This window comes from Hemitrygon akajei, chromosome 9 (genome assembly GCF_048418815.1).
Source record: "Hemitrygon akajei chromosome 9, sHemAka1.3, whole genome shotgun sequence".
Taxonomy (NCBI): Eukaryota; Metazoa; Chordata; class Chondrichthyes; order Myliobatiformes; family Dasyatidae; genus Hemitrygon; species Hemitrygon akajei.
Window position 1 is genome coordinate 82,856,474 of NC_133132.1, and position 21,676 is coordinate 82,878,149.

General features: G+C 39.9%; 1 protein-coding gene across 2 annotated transcripts in view; it reads right to left on the bottom strand.

Annotated features, from left to right (window-relative positions):
- Nucleotides 1-21,676, bottom strand: part of ascc3 (activating signal cointegrator 1 complex subunit 3) — a 360,447-nt gene that overhangs the window by 17,038 nt on the left and 321,733 nt on the right. For both annotated transcript variants that reach the window (XM_073056467.1, XM_073056468.1), the window contains exons 38-39: nt 9,021-9,172; nt 2,233-2,383 (exon numbers count right to left, since the gene is read on the bottom strand). In XM_073056467.1, the coding sequence (XP_072912568.1) occupies nt 2,233-2,383; nt 9,021-9,172 (303 nt within the window). The remainder of the gene's footprint in view (nt 1-2,232; nt 2,384-9,020; nt 9,173-21,676) is intronic.

Here is a 21,676-nt window from a genome sequence, read left to right on the forward strand (position 1 = left end):
AACCTGTTGGAATTCTTTGAAGAAATAACAAGCAGGATAGACAAAGCCAAATTGTTTGATGTTGTGTACTTGGATTTCCAGAACGCCTTTGAGAAAGTGCCACACGTGAAGCTGCTTTACAAGCTACAAGCCCAAAGTATTACAGGAAAGATTCTAGCATGGATAAAGCAGTGTTTGATTGGCAGGAGGCAGAGTGGGAACAAAGAGAGCCTTTTCTGGTTGGCTGCCAGTGACTAGTGGTGTTCCACAGGGGTCTGCATTGGCATCGATTCTTTTTACGTTATTTGTCAATGATTTGGATGATGGAATTGATGGTTTTGTAAGTTTGAAGATGATCTGAAGGTTGGTCGAGGAGCAGGTAGTTTTGAAGAGGTAGAGAGGCTACAGAAGGACGGATTAGCATCATGGGCAAAGAAGTGGCAGATGGAAGAGTGTCTGGAAGTATATGGCCATGCTTTTTGGCAGAAGAAATGAAAAGCTTGACTATTTTCTAAATACAGAGAAAATACAAAAAAAAAGGTGCAAAGGGTCTTGGGAGTTCTTATGCAGGACTCCCTAAAGGTTAACTTGTAGGTTGAGTCCGTGGTGAAGAAGACAAATGCAATGTTAGCATTCATTTCAAGAGGAATAGAATATAAAAGCAAGGATTAATGCTGAGACTTTATAAAGCACTGATGAGGCCTCACTTGGAGTATTGCAAATAGTTTTGGGCCCCTTATCTTAGAAAAATGTGTGCTGAAACTGGAGAGGGTTCATGAAAATAATTCCAGGTTTGAATGGCTTGTCATGTGAAGAGCGTCTGATGGCTCTGGGCCTGTATTCACCAGAACTCAGAAGAATGAGGAGTGACCTCATTGAAACCTATCGAATGCTGAAAGGCCTTCATACAGTGGATGTGGAGAGGATGTTTCCTGTGATGTGAGAGCCTAAGACCAGAGGACACAGCCTCAGAATGGAAGGGTGTCCTTTTAGAACTGATATAAGGAGGTAAAGTCTATATGTATATTTAAGGCAGAGGTTGATAGACTCTTGATTGGTCAGGGCATGAAGGGATTAAGGAAGAAGGCAGGAAATTGAGGCTGAGAAGAAATCTCAATCAGCCATGATGAAATGTCAGGGCAGACTCGATGGGCCACATGGCCTAATTCTGCTCCTATATCTATGGTCTTGGGGTAGAAAATCTGATTAGCCTAAAAACTTTTTTTGGTGATCATGGAGACAATGTGCTATGTGAGCTACTTCTGAATTTTAAGTTTCTCAAATTCTGTTCTTTAAGACCATAAAATATAGAGCAAAATAGGCCATTTGGCCCATCAGGTCTGCTCCACCATTCAGTCATAGGCTGATTCAATTCTTCCAGTTATCCCCACTCTTCTGCCTTCTCCCCATACCCTTTGATGCCCTGGCTATTCAAGAACCTATCTATCTCTGCCTTAAATGCACCCTTTACACAAGAAAATCAGTTAATATTTTAACAGCTGAACTCTCTTCTTCATTATGAAGGGTCTAATCAAAGCTAATTTCAAATACCACGCTTGCTGAATAGGTGATGTAAGAAACTGACACATTGCCCTTTCAGCTTTGAATGATAAGCTTGAATTTGATCTAGCCAGATAAATTACAGGTTTTTTCTCAGTTACCTTTTTAAGTGCACTGAATCTCAGTGGTGTGAAGTGATTTCCTAGAGGTGAGGTTACCTGCACTGATATACCTCATTTAAGAGTATATCAAAGGTAGCTGGTATAGGAATTGAAATTGGGCATTGCCGTTAAGGTAAAATCATGGGACAGAACAGAAAAACATTCTTCAAATTCTTATTTGCAAAAAAAACATCATATGCACTGAAATGCTGCCACAAAACAACAAATTTTATGCCATATAAGTCAGTGATAATAAACTTGACTCTGATTAAAATGCATTAATCATCTCCTGCTGCCTTTATTGCATTAAAGCAATTTTCAACCCTAAAGCGACTGTTAAAAAAGTAGAGATTTGACTTGTGAAGGACAGGAATAGAACTGTTCTTCTTAAGCTAATTCCAAGAAGAAGGATGAGTCATGCAGTCAAAAAGGCCATTTCAATGTCAAATATATTTTGAGAGTTCAGAATAACTCAGATGAGCAATTGTCAAAGGACATGTAAATACCAGCTTGCTGGAAGTTTGAATAAAAAAGAAACAAATAAATGGAATAACAAAAAATAATAAAAGGTGAGATTGAAAATGCAGGTTACCTGGGAAATCTGTAGAGGTTTTAATTCTTCAGCAACTATGGAATGAAATATATCCTCCCTCCATTCACATGCAGCTATCAATTCAGGAAGACATTCAACAGGACCTTTATAACCTTTTGAGTGGCTTTTCTTTCTGTCTGCATTCCATTTCCTAACAAAATAAAGTGGCACATATATTTAAGATAATAAAGCAGACACACTTTAGGTCTTCTAGTTCATGATCCTCTTCAACAAGCTGGGTGAAAATATTAAAACTAAATAGTACAACTGAGTTTTTGGAATATAGGAAAAACTATAAGCCACTCAGCTCCTTAAACCTGTTCCGCCATGTATAGAGAGAATGGCAGATCTATAAACTAACACCATAAGCTTGCATTTGCCCCATTTTCTGAAATATCTGTCAAAATTATATCAATTGCATAATTAATATCAATATTTTACACAGCACTTGTAGAAGAGAACTCGAGGCTTCTATTATACTTTCTATGTAGAAGTACTGCTGAATTTCACTCCAGAAATTCATGGATTTCATTTTTAGGCAATGCCCCTTGTTCCTGGAATTCCAAGCTGTCTGTGGTAGCTTCTCTCTACCTGCTCTTTCAATATCCCTTGATATTGTTATTTGTTGCACAGATATGAAAACTTTTTTTTGTCCCTTAATCTTGATTTCTTGCACTGATATTGTTAATAATATTCAACCAATAAACTATGGAAATGCAAAAAATTAGTTGTAGATTCCACAAATTTGAATATTATCTGTAGATGATTCATGAAGGACTAGGATACAAAGGGAAACTGAAAATAATCAGTTCTGAATTTTGAGGAGGCAAACAAGAATGTACTCCCAGTGGTGGCATGATAGCATAGTGGTTAGCACAAAGCTTTTATGGTATCAGTGACGGGGTTTCAATTCTAGCCGCTGCCAGTAGGGAGCTTGTACATTCACCCATGACCATGTGGCCCTGGGTGCTCCAGTTTTCTTCCTCAGTCCAAAAATGTCCCAGTGGGTAAGTTAATTGGTAATTGTAAATTGTCCTGTGATTAGGCTAGGATTAAATCAGGAGATTGCTGGGCTGTGTGACTTGAAAGGCAAGAAGGGCCTATAAAGTAAAAATAAAATATATTTCAAATACATCTTGCAATGTATTTATAGGAAAAGAGGTAGTTTGCATTTGCACTTAATACATCTATTGCTAATATCAATCTGGCCACGTGAAGGTTGTGTAGAAAGGGAGAAAGAAAGGGAATCATTAAATGATTCCCTCTGGCATTACACCGCAAAACTCCCAAAACTGAATTCAAGAGCAGAAATAGTATGCAGATCATCTGCTGGTCTTTTATCACTATTGGTAGGCTAGAAGTGAAAGGGAGAGGGAATAGTAAGAGAGGACAGAATAGAAAAAGTAAAGTAGAAAAGGTAGAGAGTAGGAACTAAATTTTCAAAAGATTATACAGAACTAAATATTTGAAAAAAGTACCTGTGTGGCCCAGATGTAAAAGATATTTGAGCTGCATTCTGACACAGCTAGTAAAGCTAATGCATCATAGCTTTAGCAACCTGGATTCAATGCTGACCTCAGAGACCGTCTGAGTGCTCTTCCTAGACTCTTGCTGAGCTTGTACAAATTCTCCCTGGGTACTTCAATTTCTCCCCGCATCCAAAATATGTGCAAATTGGTAGGTTAATTGAGCATTGTAAATTGTGCCTCATATACAAGTAGGGGGGAGTTGATGGGAATGTGGAGAGAATAATGGAATTAGTATAGGATTAATGTAAATGGATATTTAATGGCCAGTATGGATATGATAAGTTAAAGGCTATGTGACTCTATGGACATCAATGGTGTACCTGTGAAGTAAAGTACTTAAGGGTTTCTATTAAAATGTTGCTTTCCTTTTTTTATCTTTATGGTCTAACATAGGAAGAAGAATATTCAGGTCCTTAAACTTATTTTGAAATTCCATTAAATTATGATTTATCTGTGCCTCAGGTCATCTTTTTGCTTGTTGACCCTAAACTCTTAAAGGCATTAACTAATAAAAATAAACTATTGATTACAATGCAGAAAATATTAATTAATTCAACATTCATTACTTTTGTTGGCAGAGTTTTGCTTTTGTACTGCTGTTTGTGTGTGAAAAAGAGCCTTCTGATTTAACTCCTATATGAATGTTCCCAACGTCAAGGTTATACTTGCATGTTCTGGATTCCTATACAGGCAAAATGTTTTTTCTTGTATGTTCTCTATCAAAATCTTATCATTTTAAATTAAATCATTCCTCAACCTTCCTGCCTCTAAATAATTTAAGATAGTTTTGTTTGTAATTCTGATATCACTCCTTCTGAAATGATATCTCTTTGCTGAAGGTCAGTAGTCAAAATTGAATGCAATTTCCCTGATGGGGTTGGTCAGCATAATGCACAAGTCAAAAATAATTTCTACATTTTTGAGTTCAACCTGCCCTGGTGACAACGGAATATTTCATTAATGTTTTTTATTTACTTTTTTTCTATCCATTCAACAACTTATAGATTTACACTTATTACTATTTCTTCGACAGATTCTTAACTCTTATTCAGGAAAATATGGTCTGGATTCTTTTTTTGAGAAGTATTTCCTATTCCATGTGTAGCTGCTGGCACTTACTACGTCAGAAAATTTAAGTGAACATAGAATCTTGACAGGAGCTTGTCACTGTCATTCAAACATTGGATTTCTAGAAGTTCCTTGCTGGAACTCCAATATCTTGCAGTTTCCAGCAGTTATTCTTATAAATCTGTCTGCTGGTTAGACTGGTGCTGGAAGAGAATGGGACTGGATTCAAACAGTTTACATTTCTTTCAATTTAGTTAATTTAAATACATTTAATCACTGTAATCAGTCTGTTTGACAACTTTGACAGCTTGTTCAGTAAGGGGCATGGCTTAAATGCTGGTCAAAGCAGGTTTGTTGTATTCACAATTGCAGGACCTTGCCAGATAAATCAGAGCTGCATTTGCTCAACAGAGTCTTGTAATTCATCTGATCACAATGATTGTGGAAGACAGGATGAGGATGTTCTTCACTGACTTTCTTGGATTCAAAGTGGATGACCTCACACAATGAACTTTGTTCTGATTATGGGGCATCAATCATATTACATTCCAAAAATACTGCTAAACCAGCCGACTGCTTTAAGCATTTTCTGATTCAGACTATAGAACAGCACAGTACAGGAACAAGCCCTTGATATTGTGTTGAATTAATTAAACTAATGATAGCTAGTTAAACTAAAATCTTCCGCCGACATATAGCCCATATTCCTCCATTTTCTGTATTCTCATATGTTTATCTAAAAGCTTATTAAATGCCTCTATTGTATCTGCCTCCACCACCATCACTGGAAGCATATTCCAGACTCAATCAATGTTTCTGTAAAAGTAACTTGTCCTGCATATCTCCTTTCTGCCTCTCACCTTAAAAGCATGCCCTCTAGTATTAGTTATTTCATCTTCGTGAGAAAGACACCAGTTGCCTACTCTATCTATGCCTCTTATAATTTTATAAACTTCTCTTTGGTCTCCCCTCAGCTTCCACTACTCCTGAGAAAACAATCGTAGTCTGTCTATCCTCTCCTCATAATACATATCCTCCAATTCTGGTGAACCTTTTCTGCACTCTCTCCAGAGCCTCCACATGATTCCTATAACAGGATGACCAAAACTGAATGCAGTACTTCAGATGCAGCCTAACCTGTTTTATAAAGCTGCAAACTAACTTGATTGAGCAAAACAAACAGGCCATATGTTTCCTTTACCAGCTTAACAATTTGCGCAGCTATTTTCAAGGAGTATGGATCCCTCTGTCTGTTCAACCTCCTGCCACATGGAAAATACAAAGATAGATGGAGGAACAGGCAGTGTTGAGGAAGCTGGGTGCCTGCAGAAGGACTTAGACAGATTGGGGGGGATTGGCAAAGAAGTGGCATGGTCATGCACTTTGACAGAAGGAATAAAGACATAGATTATTTTCTATATCGGGAGAAAATTAAAAAATCAGAGGTGCAAAGGGACATGGGAGACCTCATGCACAGTTCCCTAAAAGTTAACTTGTAGGCTGAGTCAGTGGTAAGGAAGGCAAATGTAATGTTGGTAATCATTTCGAGAGGACTGGAGTATAAAAGCAAGGATGTAATGCTGAGGTTTTATAAGGCATTGGTTAGACTGCACTTGCGAGTATTGTGAGCAGTTTTGGGCCTCTTATCTAAGAAGTGTTGGCATTGGAAAGGGTCCAGAAGAGGTGCACGATAATGATCCCAGGAATGAATGGGTTAACACATGAGAAGCGTTTGATGGCTCCTGTACTCGCTGAAGTTTAAAAGAATGGGGGGGGGGGGAAGGGAGGGTGGAATCTCATTGAAACCTATCAAATATTGAAGGGGCGTTTCTCATAGCGGGTGAGTATAGGACCAGAGGACTCAGCCTCAGAATAGATGGATGTCCATTTAGAACAGAGATGAGGAAAAATTTATTTAGTCAGAGGGGGGTGAATGTGTGGAATTCATTGCCACAGACTGCTGAGGAGGTCAGTTTATTGGGTATATTTAAGGTGGAGGTTGATAGGTTCTTGGTTAATCAGGATGAAGAAAGATTATTGGAAAAGGGAGGAAAATGGGGTTGAGAGTAATAATAAATCAGCCATGATGGAGTAGTAGAGAAGACCTGATGAGCCGAATGGTCTAATTCTCCTCCTATGTCTTATGATCTATATCCCATTGTATCCTTTGGCAATCTTCTACACTTTCCACAACATCACCAATCCTGTGTCATCAACAAAGTTACTAACCTACACATTCACATTTCATCCACATCATTTATATACTGTATATCACAAACAGTAGGGGTCCCAGTATGGATTCCTGCAGAACACCACTTGTTATGGACCTCCTTCCACTTACGACTACTGTCTTCTATGGGAAAACCAATTTTGAATCCAATGGTGAAGTCATGTCTCTGAATTTTCCACCTCTAATTCTAAAATCTTCAAGAATTGTTGGCCCAATGCACTTAACTATTCCTTATGAAACAACCTCTACATCTTGGGAAACAAGTCGAACTCACGTTCCCTGACCTTGAACACCTAATGATCAAGTGCAATTTACATAAGGAATTCTAACCTGTGATCATCACTGAAGTATACATACTACCAGCAGCAGACTGTAATCAAGAGTTCGAGAAACTGCATGATGCCATTTGCCATTTTCAATCAAGAAACATCGCGACACATTTCAGATCAGTCGGTCAGGGACATCAACCAGGCCTGCGATGAATCTCACAATTTTATATTTCTCTCTCTCTCTCTCTCTATATATATATATATATATATAAATAAAGATAAATTTACTTTAAACTTTGATGGCTTTCACATTTTTCCAAACTACTTCATGTTACACAAAACCTAAAGTTGCCTGCAGCACAGCAGGCAACACACACAAAATGCTGGTGGAACACATCAGGCCAGGCAGCATCTACAGGAAGAACTACAGTTGACGTTTCTGGCCGAGAGGCCTGCTGCGTTCCACCAGCATTTTGTGTGTGTTGCTTGAATTTCCAATATCTGCAGATTTCCTCGTGTTTGCAGCACAGTAGGTATAGTTCTCCAATGCCCTGTACAGACAAATGTCTCTGCATTATACTCTATTACTCTTGTCAAAAAAGTTCAATATTTCTTTCTCATCCTTGATTGCTTACTATATACTAACTTTGACATTTATGAGTTCACCCAAATTCCTCTGTATGACTGCATCTGTAGTCTTTCCCCATTTTGGTTTTCTCCTCTTCCTGAATAACCGAATAATCTCATAAACCTTTCTGTTGTTTTCCTACCCATCACCAGTGCATTTTGTTACAATGAGATTGGTCCCTTCAATTGTCATTAATACAGACATAATAATTGAGACCCCTCTGTGGTATTCCACTGATTAGAGCTAGCCAACTTGAAATTGACTCATTTATCCTTAATATTTTTTGTCAATCTATCCTCTCTATTCAGTCTAAAATACATTGAACTCTTTTCTCAAGCAGTAATCTGTCTCTATGATACAATATCAATTTTTTAATACAAAAACAGTGCTGCTACTTATTTCCTTTTATCCACTCTGCTCATTACATACTCAAAGTAATCAATTCTTTTGTTGCCTTTTAGAAAATTATGTTGACTGTATGACAATTTTCTAAATACCCTGTTACAGCATCTTTAGCAAAGCTGAAAAATGAGCAGTGAAGTTCAATCAGTATTTTGGGATTTCTGTGCTTGGCATTTATTTGAGAAATGCCAAGAATTCCTTGTGAAACTTCTGACATTTCCCAGCAAAATCCAGCCCATTTTGCTTCTTGAATGCTTTTTAGATCGCTAACTCTGTGTGTGTGTCTGTGTGCCTGTGTATATGCATGTATATATGTATTTTGTAAATTATTTAAACCTTTTTATTCTAAAGCGCACATGAATGTAAAGTTAATGTGCTTTGAAATTACTCTTTGGTGTGAGGTGTTTTTGTATATCCTGGTCCCTTCATGAATATTTTTTAGAACCTTTAGACATAAAAAATTATAACCAAGTAGAATCTTCAGTATATCATGCATTTATGTAGACACATATGCATTAAATGTATAAGTAAACATATCCAATAATCATATCACATTCTTAATGTAAATCATAACAAATTTGAAATAATGATAATCTTGATGAAAAAATGACAGATACCCATGTTCATTATAACATCTCACAATGATTAGCAGCAATAGATACCTGAAGAGGTAGAGGTGTTGTTGCTCAATATTTGGCAGGGTGATCAGAGAGGAGTCATGTACCCATCTGCCTTGAATCACCATTTGGATCAGGTTGATTATGTTGAGTGCAGTAACGAGCCAGCCATTATTTGCTGCCACATCCAGCATAGCCTAAATAAAGGCAAGAGACAAGACATTAATGAATAATGTTGAATTTAAGAATAACATGAGACAATTACAAGTCAACAGGTATTTTAATTCTCCAATTTCTATTAAATCTCTGAACTCACATTTACTAACTAATAATATGTATCAGACCAGTACACAGACTTCGAATTCAAGTCTACAAATTATCTTCCAAACTACAAATTTGAAATAAAAACTAAAAATGCTGAAAACACTCAGTTTAGGTACCACATATCAATAGAGGTTCAGTTAATGTTTCATCCAGTTAATTGCTCTAACAAAAGAGTCTCTGACTTGAAATGCTAACTTTGCTCTCTTTTTAAAACTGACCCCTGATCTGCTGAGAAGCTCCAGCAATTTGCTTTTACCACAAATCTTCTTGTTCTGAAGTATTTCTCCCAATTGTATTTATTTTTTTTCAGTCTGGTAACTTAACTGAAACCATGATGACTATAGCAGTCTTTTCTTTAGGACTACTCAAGACTGTCTATCTCACTTCTTTCTCTGGTACATTGCTAACTGTATTGGAGGTGTTTTCTGTTCTGAAACCCTACTTTATCACCAATTTCTACCTCAGTCTTGCTTTCCCATGTTTAGTTCTGACTCCTTTCCCTTCCCCTTTCCAACCTTTCCTTAGTATAAAATAACAAGTCGTATGAGGTACTGTGGTGCAGCGAGTAGAAAGGTTAAATATTTCATTCACAAACAAGAGAACATCTGCAGGTGAAATATTTCACTTTCCCCCTTTTCTTTATGGATGGTTCAGTTATACTTTTGTTTGTTTCAGCCTGTAAGCTTTGGCTAGCAGACCTCGCCCATTCCCTGCCACATGTAAGCTGGTGCTGTTTTTGTGGGTAGACTTGGCAATGTAACTGATATTGAATTGCAGTAAGTTTGCACCCTGCTACTGTAACAATGTGAAGTCCATTGTCAAGAGTGCAGATGAGGAAATTGTCAACTTCTTTGCCAGCAAGTTCACAACATCTGAGTTCACGTTAGAATTGTAACTACAATGGTACTAACACACGAGAAATGCCATCAGTTCAGTGTGGAAATGTCTATATTATCTAGCATCTTTCCAGCTCATTATTTTGCTGTCATAAAATTTAATTGTTATTATATAACCGGTGTTTTGACTCAAAGTTTAATTAGTTATTTGCTGCAGAACTGTAATAGGTTAAATAAACCAGAGATTAATTGGTGTTTAGATTTACAGAAAAAAATAAAACAGTAAGCTTCACAACCTCAGTCTGAAATGAATACGATAAAAGCATCTTGGCTTAAATACTGGATGTAAAAGGATTCATAGTTCTTAACAAGTTACATGGGTTTTAAATCGGGTTTTATATAAAAATAATCAGTATTTAAGACATGCTTTAGGAGATCAGTATGGCTCTATCCAAATGATTCTTGGATTTTGTGATTCTTGTCAGAGTTATACTAGCTTATGACAATAAATACTGACTTGAGCCACATCTGAGGGGATAGAAATTCAACTTGCCTTGCCTGTTTAAACACATAATATAATAATGGCTGTGCATTGTACTCAAGCTCGTCAAATTCAATTATAAAAAGATTTCAGTGGAATCCCCATTAAAACTGGAAATGATTGGTTCAAATGTTAAAAAAATCAGAGATCTGCAGACAATGAATCCATTCTTCAGTAGCAGATGTAATATTTGAATATTTCAATGAGGCTCAGCTGAGCTCAGATCAATGGCAGGTAAGAACTGTTGGAGCGATCAGGTTAACTTGCTCAAACTTCCTGATAATAGCTGTAGAAAAGCATCACATACAAGAGCTCAGGTGATAAGCGTCTGTTTCAAATGTATTTTTTAAAGCATCATTGCTTGTCATCTTTATTTTTGTGTAGTTTTTCATTGATTCTATTGTATTACTTAGTTCTACTGTGAATGCCTGCAAAAATAAATCTCAAGGTTGTACATGATCACATATACATACTTTGATAATAAATTTACATTGATATAGTTTCTAGAAACCATATTATAGAAACTTTGGTTGAAGGGTAGCTTCATATTTATACAGCATTTGAAAAACATTTTCAACTTACTGATGGCTTAGTGAACAAGATTGCTTACTGACACACCTTCAGTTATACTTCCAGTTTGGAGACAAAGATACCAGTTAGCCTAATTAGAGGTGGGAAGCGAACAGTGAGGATGGACTGTCCATGGCAGCTGCAGAAATATGACTGGGTGAGGCGAAGCCCTTCTAGTTGATGAACTGCCTTGGTTAATTTCTGCAGGTGTCTTGACTGCAAAATAAATATAGTTGACAACCAGAGGCTCAACTGCCTTTATTGTCTTGGTAAACAAGCCATCAGGTGAACTACCTTATGCATTGATGTCCAGATAACTGACAACTGTGAAATTCTACATTAGAATCCCATAGAAGAACCATTTAATCACTGACAACAATTAGTAAAGAATGTCCACCACGTTCAGAAAGTAAAAAGTCTTGTTTCAATATGCTGAACATATCTGCTACTATTTTTCCATTCTGAGCTTCCCTAGAAAATCTTCAGACATGCTAAGGTAAAAATGTTATCCCTTGTCTGTACAGTATTGAGGTAGATATGGTGACTGAAGCCTGAGGAATGTGAGGAGTAGCAACACTGTTACTCTGAAAGTTCTCACTGATCCTCACTGTGTCTGGCTTTTTTAAAAAAATACCGCTTAAAGAGCACCCAGAGTGATGAAGCCTTGAAAACCTACACGGTGCAATTAACAACACACACATAATGCTAGAGGAACTCAGCAGGCCAGGCAGCACTTGTGGAAGCACCAGTCAATGTTTCAGACAGAGACTCTTCATCAGGACAATTAACAAGTTGGCACCCACAACAGTTGGCAGCTGAATACTGAGGTTCACAAATTCTAACAAAATGTTGTCAGAGCTATCTAAACGGCCATCCAACAACAAGGTCTGTGAAGAAAGTTTTTTTAAGAATAACTCAAGAAAGCATCAGTGAGGCTATTGTTTTATTGCAAAACCTCAGTAATCTTCTTAAACCCATACCCAGCACCACTGTGGCCTTTCCTAACCTTCATCTGAATATGCTAGAAACCTTGGAAAGCCTGCTTAAAGTTGCATTGAAGCTATATCATCCTCATGACTGACATGTTGAAATTACTGACCCACCCACCTACATGATGTCTTTCCACACAATGGGAGGCACTAGAGTTAAAAGTGTTAGTTGTGGCAAGGCTGATAAACATTCCCCCTACATTGAAAAAATATCTTGCAATATTCCCAATCAGAAAATTGTTTAGAAGTTATAATTTTGAGATGAATGCTGACAATGATGAAATTTTCTCAAATTACATAGTAGAGGAATTAACAGAGCTTCGAAATGGAAGCTGGCATGGATCTGTAGCGTGCAAAGAACACATTTGAAACACTGCAACCTCTACTCACTGGTGTTCGTATTAACATTTCAGTAGCCCAAGCTATTTAATCAGATCTTGCAGCTTTTGTTAAAGGACCTGTCTGCAAGAAGAGTGCCTATTTTAAATTTTAATGAAATGCTCAGCTGTCCCCAAAAGCCTTTTATTCTTCACCATCCTGTTTATTTGCAAGTCCTGATTTTAGGTGTAAAGGGTCAGTGATTAGATGAAAGAAGCAATTTTTTTCTCTCTCTCTGCTTACTGCAGCCAGAAAAAATTGATTATCTTTATACACAGCAGCTTATTCAAAAGTCATACAAGAGCTGGTTCAATGTACAGAAGTTTATATTAGACTGTTTATGTAATCACAACTTAAAGGAGATGCATGAGGGCTACATTTACCTAAGGCAAACAAGCCACCAAAATCCTTTTTAAACAGTGGTATTATTTACACATTCAGGCAGCAATTCAATTAATTTTTGATGCTTTCTTCTGGTATTATGACCAGTATATATATTTACTATTTCTTGCCTATTGTATTATTGGGTTACTGTAAGCTTCTACTATATATACATGCACACTACCTTGGTTTCGATATACAAGTTTTTCATCATCATCACTCAGCCTAAATCTTGAAACTCCTCACTAATTGATTGGAGTTCTGTCCAGATGCAACAGAAGGGTTCCTGTGCAGGTCCACTGAAGAGCTTTAAAAAGCAGGAAGTTTTTCAATGGGAGTTGTTGATTGTAGTATTGCGCAGTTGCAGAAGCGTTCCTGCACAGGTCTGCCGAACAGCTTTAAAACCTCAATCTCTGTAAGAGAGAGGTACCGCCTAGCGGAGCGGTATTGTCAGAGTAGCCTGAGGCAGAGCAGTAAGGCTTTTGCTCAACAAGGCTTTGGTGAGAACAGGTAAGTTAAGTTTGGTCAGGCAAGTTAAGTAGGTAACACGAGTGAATCTGCAGATGCTGGAAATAAATTAAAAAATAAGAAATGCTGACAGAATTCAGCAGGCCAGACAGCATCTATGTGAGGAGGTAATAACGACGTTTCGGGCCGAAACCCTTCATCAGGAGTGAAGTAACATGGGATGGTGGAGAGGGGATAAGAAGTGGGGGGAGGGATGAAGTAGAGAGCTGGGAAGTGATAGGCTGGAGGGAAATGGGCTAGGGGGAAGGTGGAGAATTATGGGAAATAAAAGAGAAAGAAAGGTAGGGCTGGGGGGAAGAGATTATAGTGAGGGGGAAAAAAGAGAGAGAAAGAGAACCAGACTAAAATAATAGATAGGGATGGGGGTAAGGGTGGGGGGCAGGGGTATCAACAGAGGTCAGTGAGTTGGATGTTCATGCCGGTAGGAAGGAAGCTACCTAGGCGGGAGATAAGGTATTGCTCCATCGACCTGCGTGTGGCCTCATCTTGATGGTAGAGGAGGCCATGGACAGATATGTCGGAGTGGGAGTGGTCTGTGGAATTGAAGTGTGTGGCCACAGGGAGATCCCGCCACTGCTGGAGGACCAAGCGCCGGTGTTCGGCGAAACGGTCTCCCAGTCTGCAGCGGGTCTCCCCAATGTATAAATGGCCACATCGGGAACACCAGATACAGTATATCACCCCAGTTGACTCGCAGGTGAAGTGGTGCCTCACCTGTAAAGACTGTCTGGGGCCTGGGATGGTGGTGAGGGAAGAAGTGTGGGGGCAGGTGTAGCACTTCTTCTGTTTGCAGGGATGAGTGCCCGGAGGGAGGTCGGTGGGGAGGGATGGGGGGATGAATGGACAAGGGAGTCGCGTAGGGAGTGATCCCTGCGGAAAGCCGAGAGTGGGGGGGAGGGGAAGATGTGGTTGGTGGTGGGATCACGTAGGAGGTGGCGGAAGTTACAGAGGATTATGCGTTGGATCTGTAGGCTGGTAGGGTGATAGGTGAGGACCAGGGGGACTCTATCCCTGGTGGGCTGGCGGGGGGATGGGGTGAGGGCAGAGGTGCGTGAAATATGGGAGACGCGATGGAGGGCAGAGTTGATAGTGGATGAAGGGAAGCCCCTTTCTTTAAAAAAGGAAGACATCTCCTTTGTCCTAGAATGAAAGGCCTCATCCTGAGAGCAGATGCGGCGGAGGCGGAGGAATTGAGAGAAAGGGATAGCATTTTTGCAGGAGACAGGGTGGGAGGAGGAATAGTCTAGGTAGCTGTGGGAGTTAGTAGGTTTGTAGTAGATGTTGGTGGATAGGGTGTCTCCAGAGATAGAAACAGAAAGATCTAGAAAGGGGAGGGAGGTGTCGGAAATAGACCAGGTGAATTTGAGGGCGGGGTGAAAGTTGGAGGCGAAGGTTGATGGAGCAATACCTTATCTCCCGCCTAGGTAGCCTCCTTCCTGCCGGCATGAACATCCAACTCACTGACGTCCATTGATACCCCTGCCCCCCACCCTTACCCCATCCCTATCTATTATTTTAGTCTGGTTCTCTTTCTCTCTCTTTCCCCCCCTCACTATAATCTCTCCCCCCAGCCCTACCTTTCTTTCTCTTTTATTTCCCATAATTCTCCACCTTCCCCTTAGCCCATTTCCCTCCAGCCTATCACTTCCCAGCTCTCTACTTTATCCCTCCCCCCACTTCTTATCCCCCCTCGACCATCCCATGTTACTTCACTCCTGATGAAGGGTTTCGGCCCGAAACGTCATCACTACCTCCTCCCATAGATGCTGTCTGGCCTGCTGAGTTCTGCCAGCATTTCGTGTTTTTTTTAGTTAAGTAGGTAAGTTCATTCTTATTTAAATCTTGAGAGAATAGGGGTTATGCCTACAGAGACAGTGCGCTGTTCTGGGTGTCCGATGTGGAATTTCCAGAAGACTTCCATCCTCCCCAATGGCCACATCTGCACCAGGTGATTCGAGATGCAGCTCCTTAGAGATTATGTTCGAGAACCTTCAGCTTGTTAGGGAAAGTGAAGCAGTGATAGACAGGAGCTACAGAGAGGTAGTCACCCCAAGGCTACAAGAGACAGTTAAATAGATGACTGTGAGGAGGAAGGGAGAACATCGGATTGTGGAGAGCTCCCCTGTGGCCGTCCCCCTCAACAATAAGTACTCTATTTTGAGTACCTTGGGGTGGGGGGAGGAATGACTTACCTGGGGTAACAACAGTGGCCATGCCTCTGGCTCTGTAGCTCAGAACAATAGGGAACTGAAGAGGATAGCAGCAGTAATAGGGTAATCTATTGTCGGTGGGGGGGGGGGGGGACACACACAGATAGTTGATTCTGTGGACGCAAAAAGGAAACACGGATGGTAGTTTACCTCTCAGGTGCCAGGGTCCGTGACATATCTGAACATGTCCACAAAATCCTGAAAAGGGAGGGTGAGCAGCCAGAAGTCATGGTTCATATGGGTACCAATGACATAGGTCGAAAAAGGGATCATGAAAAAAGAACACAGGGAGTTAGGAAGGAAGCTGAGAAGCAGGATCTCAAGGGTAGTAATCTCAGGATTGCTGCCTGTGCCATACAACAGAGATGACAGGAACAGAGTAAAGTGGCAGGTAAATGCATGGCCGAAGAATTTGAGCAGGAGACAGGGATTCAGATTTCTGGACAATTGGGACCTCTTCTGGGGCAGGTGTGACCTGTACAAAAGAACAGTTTGCACATGAATCCGAGGGGGACAAATATTCCTGCGGGCAGGTTTACTAGAACTAGTAAACCTGCCCATAAACTAATATGGTAGTGGGTTGGGAACCAGTATATTAGAGCTGAGGATGAGCCAGCAAGTTTACAAGTAGATGATGGATGTAACATGAATGTAAGGAAGAACAAGCCCATGACTGGGTACAAATGCAGAGAGAGCAAAAAGACAAACTGTACCACAGAGACGAAGTTCAAAAGGGTGAAGATTGTATGACTGAAGGTGCTGTATTTAAATATGTTTAGCATACAGAATAAGGTGGACAAACTCATGGCACAATTAGAGATCGGTCAGTATGACTTTGTGTGCCTCACTGACTTGTGGATGAAAGAAGGCCATAGTTGGGAGCTTAACATCAATGGATATACTTTGTATCGAAAGGATAGACAGGAAGGCATAGGCAGTGCTGTGGTTCTGTTGGTAAGAGATGGAATTACATCTTTAGAAAGAGGTGACATAAGGTCAGAGAATGTTGAATCTTTGTGGGTAGAATTAAGAAACTGCAAGGGTAAAAAAAACTTCATGGGAATAATATATATGCTTCCAAATAGTATTGAATTGAATTGTGGAATGGGCTGCTAGCGGTGGTGGTGGAGGTGGAAACAATAGGGTCTTTTAAGAGGCTCCTGAATAGGTACATGGAGCTTAGAAAAATAGAGGGCTATGGATAACCCTAGGTAATTTCTAAGATAAGGACATGTTCAGCACAGCTTTGTGGGCCGAAGGGCCTGTATTGTGCTGTAGGTTTTCTTTGTTTCTGTGACTTTATTACTTACATCCTTCACATACATGAGGAGTAAAAATCTTAACGTTACACCTCTGTCTAAATGTGCAATTTATAGTAATGTGTAATAAATAGTACGTACAACAGGACAGTCAATATAACATAGAAATACAACTGTATCAGCCAAGATGTGGGTTTGAGATTGCAAAGGGAGCTGGAAAGGGCATGTAATAAGGGTAATGACACAATTTTAACAATATGCAAGGCCATTGGGAAAATCAGATGGGTGTTGGAGCGCAAGAGAAGAAAATTGTTGAATGCCTATGAGATGGCTATTGTGTAATAACCCAGATCTTATTAGGAAGCTTAATGTAAAGGAACCCTTAGGAGGTAGTGATCATAACATGATTGAATTCATACTGCAATTTGAGACAGAGAAGCATAAGTCACATGTATCACAATGGAATAAAGGGAATTACAGAGGCACGAGACGGGAGCTTGCCCAGGTGAATTGGAGAAGAAACTGGTGGGGATGATGGCAGAGCAGAGATGGCTGAATATTTCTGGGAATAGTTCACAAGGCACAGGGTAGATATGTCCCATAAAAGAAATAGTTCCCAAATGGCAGGGGTAGGGAACTGTGGCTGACAAGAGAAGTTAAGGATAGCATAAAACCCAGGGAAAGGGCATATTAGGTAGCAAAAGTGAGTGGGAAGTTGGATGATTGGGAAGCTTTTAAATTCCAACAAAAGGCAACTAAAAAAACTATAAGAATGGAAAAGATGAAATATGAGGGAAAACTAGCTAAACAATTTAAAGAGGATACGAGAAGCTTTTTTTCAGTTATATAAAGAGAAAAAAAAGGTGAGAATTGATATTGGACCACTGAAAAATGATGCTGGTGAGGTAGTAGTGGGGGACAAAGAAATAACATATGAACTTAATGGGTACTTTGCACCAGTCTTCATTGTGGAAGATATTAGCAGTGTACCAGAGGTCTGTGAGTGTCAGGGAGCTGGAGTGAGTCCCATTACTATTACAAAGGAAACAGTACTACACAACCTCAAAGGTGTTAGGGTGGATAAGTCACCTGGACCAGATGGAATATATCACAAGAGTCCTGAGAGAGATTGCTGAAGAGATAATGGAAGCATTGCTCATGATGTTACAAGAATCACTTGATTCTGGCATGGTCCCGGAGGACTGGAAGATTGCAAATGTCACTCCACTCTTTACAAAGGGAGGAAGGCAAAAGAAAGCAAGTTGTAGGTCAGTTAGCCTAACCTCAGTGGTTGGCAAAGTGTTGGAATCTATTATTAAGGATGAGATTTTGGGGTACTTGAAGACCAATGATAAATTAAGTCAAATTTAGCATGGTTCTGTAAATGGAAATCTTGCCTGACAATTCCATTAGAGTTCTTTGAGTAAGTAACAAGCAGGGTGGACAAAGGAGAGGCAGTGGATGTCATTTACTTAGATTTTCAGAAGGCATTTGATAAGATGCCTCACATGAGGCTGCATAACAAGATAAAATCTTATGGCATTACAGGAAAGATACTGGCATGGATAGAGGAATGGCTGACATACAGAAGGCAGCAAGTGGGAATAAAAAGGGGCCTTTTCTGGGGGGCTGCCAGTGACCAGTGTTGTTCCTCAGGGATCAGTATTGGGACTGCTACTTTACACATTGTTTATCAATAATTGGATAATGGAATTGATGGTTTTGCGGCAAAGATCGCAGATGATACAAAGATAGGTGGAGGGATAGGTAGTGCTGAGGAAGCAACACAATTACAGCAGGACTCAGAGAAATTGGAAGAATGGGCAAAAAATGGCAGATGGAATACAATGTTGGGAAATGTTGATAATGCATTTTGGTAAAATGAACAATAGTGTGGACTATTATTGAAATGGGGAGAAGGTTAAACATCAGAGGTGCAGAGCCCTTGTGCAAGACTCCCAGAAGGTTAATTTTCAGGTTGAGTCTGTGGTAAAGAAGGCAAATGCAATGTTGGCATTTATTTCAAGGGGAATAGAATATAAAAGCAAGTGGATAATGCTGAGCCTTTATAAGACACTAGTTAGGCTGCACTTAGAATATTGTCAATAGTTTTGGGCCCCATATCTCAGAAAGAATGTGTTGTCATTGGACAGAGTCCAGGCTAAGTTCATGAGGATGATTCTGGGAATGAAGAGGTTAACATATGAGAAGCATTTGGCAGCTTTGGGCCTGTACTCACTGGCTTTTAGAAGAATGCGTGGAAATCTCATTGAAACCTACTGAATGTTGAAAGGACGAGATAGGTTGGATGTGGGGAGGGTGTTTCCTATGGTGGAAGTATACAGAACTAGAGGGCACAGCCTCAAAATTGCGGAGTGACCTTTTACAACAGAGGTAATGAGGTTTTTTTTAGCCAGAGAGTAGTGGCTCTGTGGAATGCTCTGCCACAGACTGTGGTGGAGACCAAGTCTGTGGGTATACTTAAGGCGGAATTTGATAATTTCCTGATTGGTCAGGGCATCAAAGGATATGGTGAGAAGGCAGGTGTATGGGTTTGAGTGGGATCTGGGATCAGCCATGATGAAGTAGTGGAGGAGACTCGATGGGCTGAATAGCCTAATTCTGCTCCTATGTCTTATGGTCTTAAAACTGTGGGTGTATCTTCACCAGAAGGACAGCAGTGATTCAAGAAGTGTAAGTATGCACCAAGCAGGATGCAAGACAAACTATGGAAAAAATTCCTGCAATTGAACTCATGAATGCCAAAAGACAAAAGAAGAAAACTAATTTTAAGAACATTTCTAAGTTCAGCCATGTATGTGAGAGGTGAATCACAGCAAATATTATTACCTACACCTCTGTAGGATTTAGTAATTTGTCCAGATCAACTCTTCTCATGCAGCTACATCTAACTTATGGCCTGCCAGGCTGAAAACTCTGCTCACTTAGCCTGGGTAACTGTAGGAATTTGTTTTAAATTGTCTCTGATAATATCATTATATGTTCTCATCTTCACAGAATTTTATGAGAGATATTTAAATAACCTAACACTACTATTATTTATGGCAGTAGAATTAGAAACAGGAACAGATTTAGGCCATTTGGCTCATCAAGTTTGCTCTGCCATTCCATCACAGTTGATTTATTATCCCTCTCAAACTCCATTCTCCTGCCTTTTCCCCATAACCTTTGATGCCCGAACTAATCAAGAACCTATCAAACTTTGCTTCAAATATACCTAATGACTTGGCCCCCACAGATGTCTGTGGCAAGGAGTTCCAAAGAATTATCACGTTCTGTCTAAGGAAATTCCTTGTTATCTCTGTTCTAAATGGACACGCCCATATTCTGTGGCTGTGATCTCTTGTCCTAAACTCTCCCATTATAGGAAATCTCCACATCTCTTCATATCCACTCTATCTTGGTCTTTCAATATTCAATAGGTTTCAGTAAGTTTAGAGATGAAACATATCAACTCCAGCTTGAGAAGCAGCATGGATCTGCTCCAATTTGCCTACGGGAGCAAGAGGTCCACAGCAGATACCATCTCATTGGCTCTACACTCAACCCTGGAACATCTGAACAGAAATATGTATACATCAGATTGTTCTTTATCAACTACTGCTCAGCATTCAATACCACCATCTCCTCAAGACTAATCAACAAGCTTCAAGACTTTGACCTCAGTACATCCTTGTGCAATTGGATCATCAATTTCTTCTCTTACAGAGCCCAGTCTGGATTGATAACAATATCTCCTCAACAATCTCCATCAGCACAGGTGCACTACAAAACTGTGTGCCTAGACTGCTGTTCTACTTGCTTTACAGTTATGATTGTGTGGCTAAGCACAACTCAAAAGCCATATTCAAGTTTGCTGATGTGGGCTGAATCAAAAGTGGTGATGAACCAGCATATGGGAGGGAGATTGAAAATCTGGCTGGGTGGTACCATAAAACAACCTTTTACTCAATGTCAGCAAGACAAAGAAGCTGATTATTGACTAAAGGAGGAGGAAATCTGAGGTCCATGAGCCAGTTCTCATTGAAGGATCAGAGTTATCATTTTGGAGGACCTGTCCTGGGCCCAGCACAGAAGGGCGATTATGAAGAAATCACAGCAGCACCTCTACTTCCTTGGGAGTTTGTAAAGATTTGGCATGACATCTACAACTTTGACAAACTTCATTAGTTGTGCAGTGGAGAGTACATTGACTGGCTGCAGCACAGCCTGGTACAGAAATACTAATGCCCTTGAATGGAAAATCCTAGAAAAAAGTATTGGATACAGCCCAGTCCATCACGGGTAAAGTCCTTCCCACATTGAGCACATCTACACAAAGCATTGTTGCAGGAAAGCGGCATTCATCATCAGGGACCCCTACCACCCAAGTCATTCTCTCTTCTTGCTGCTGCCATCAGGAAGGTGGTACAGGAAACTGAGAACTCCCAACACAAGGTTCAGGAACAGTTATTAACTCTCAACCATCAGGCTCTTGATTCAAAGGGGATAACTTCACTTGTCTCAACATTGAAATGTTCCCGTATCTATGGACTTACTTTCAAGGTCACTTCATCTCATGTTCTCGTTCTTTATTGCTTATTTATTTATTTATTATTAGTTCTTTCTTTTTGTATTTGCACAGATTGTTGTCTTTTGCATACTGGTTGAATGCCCAAGGAGGT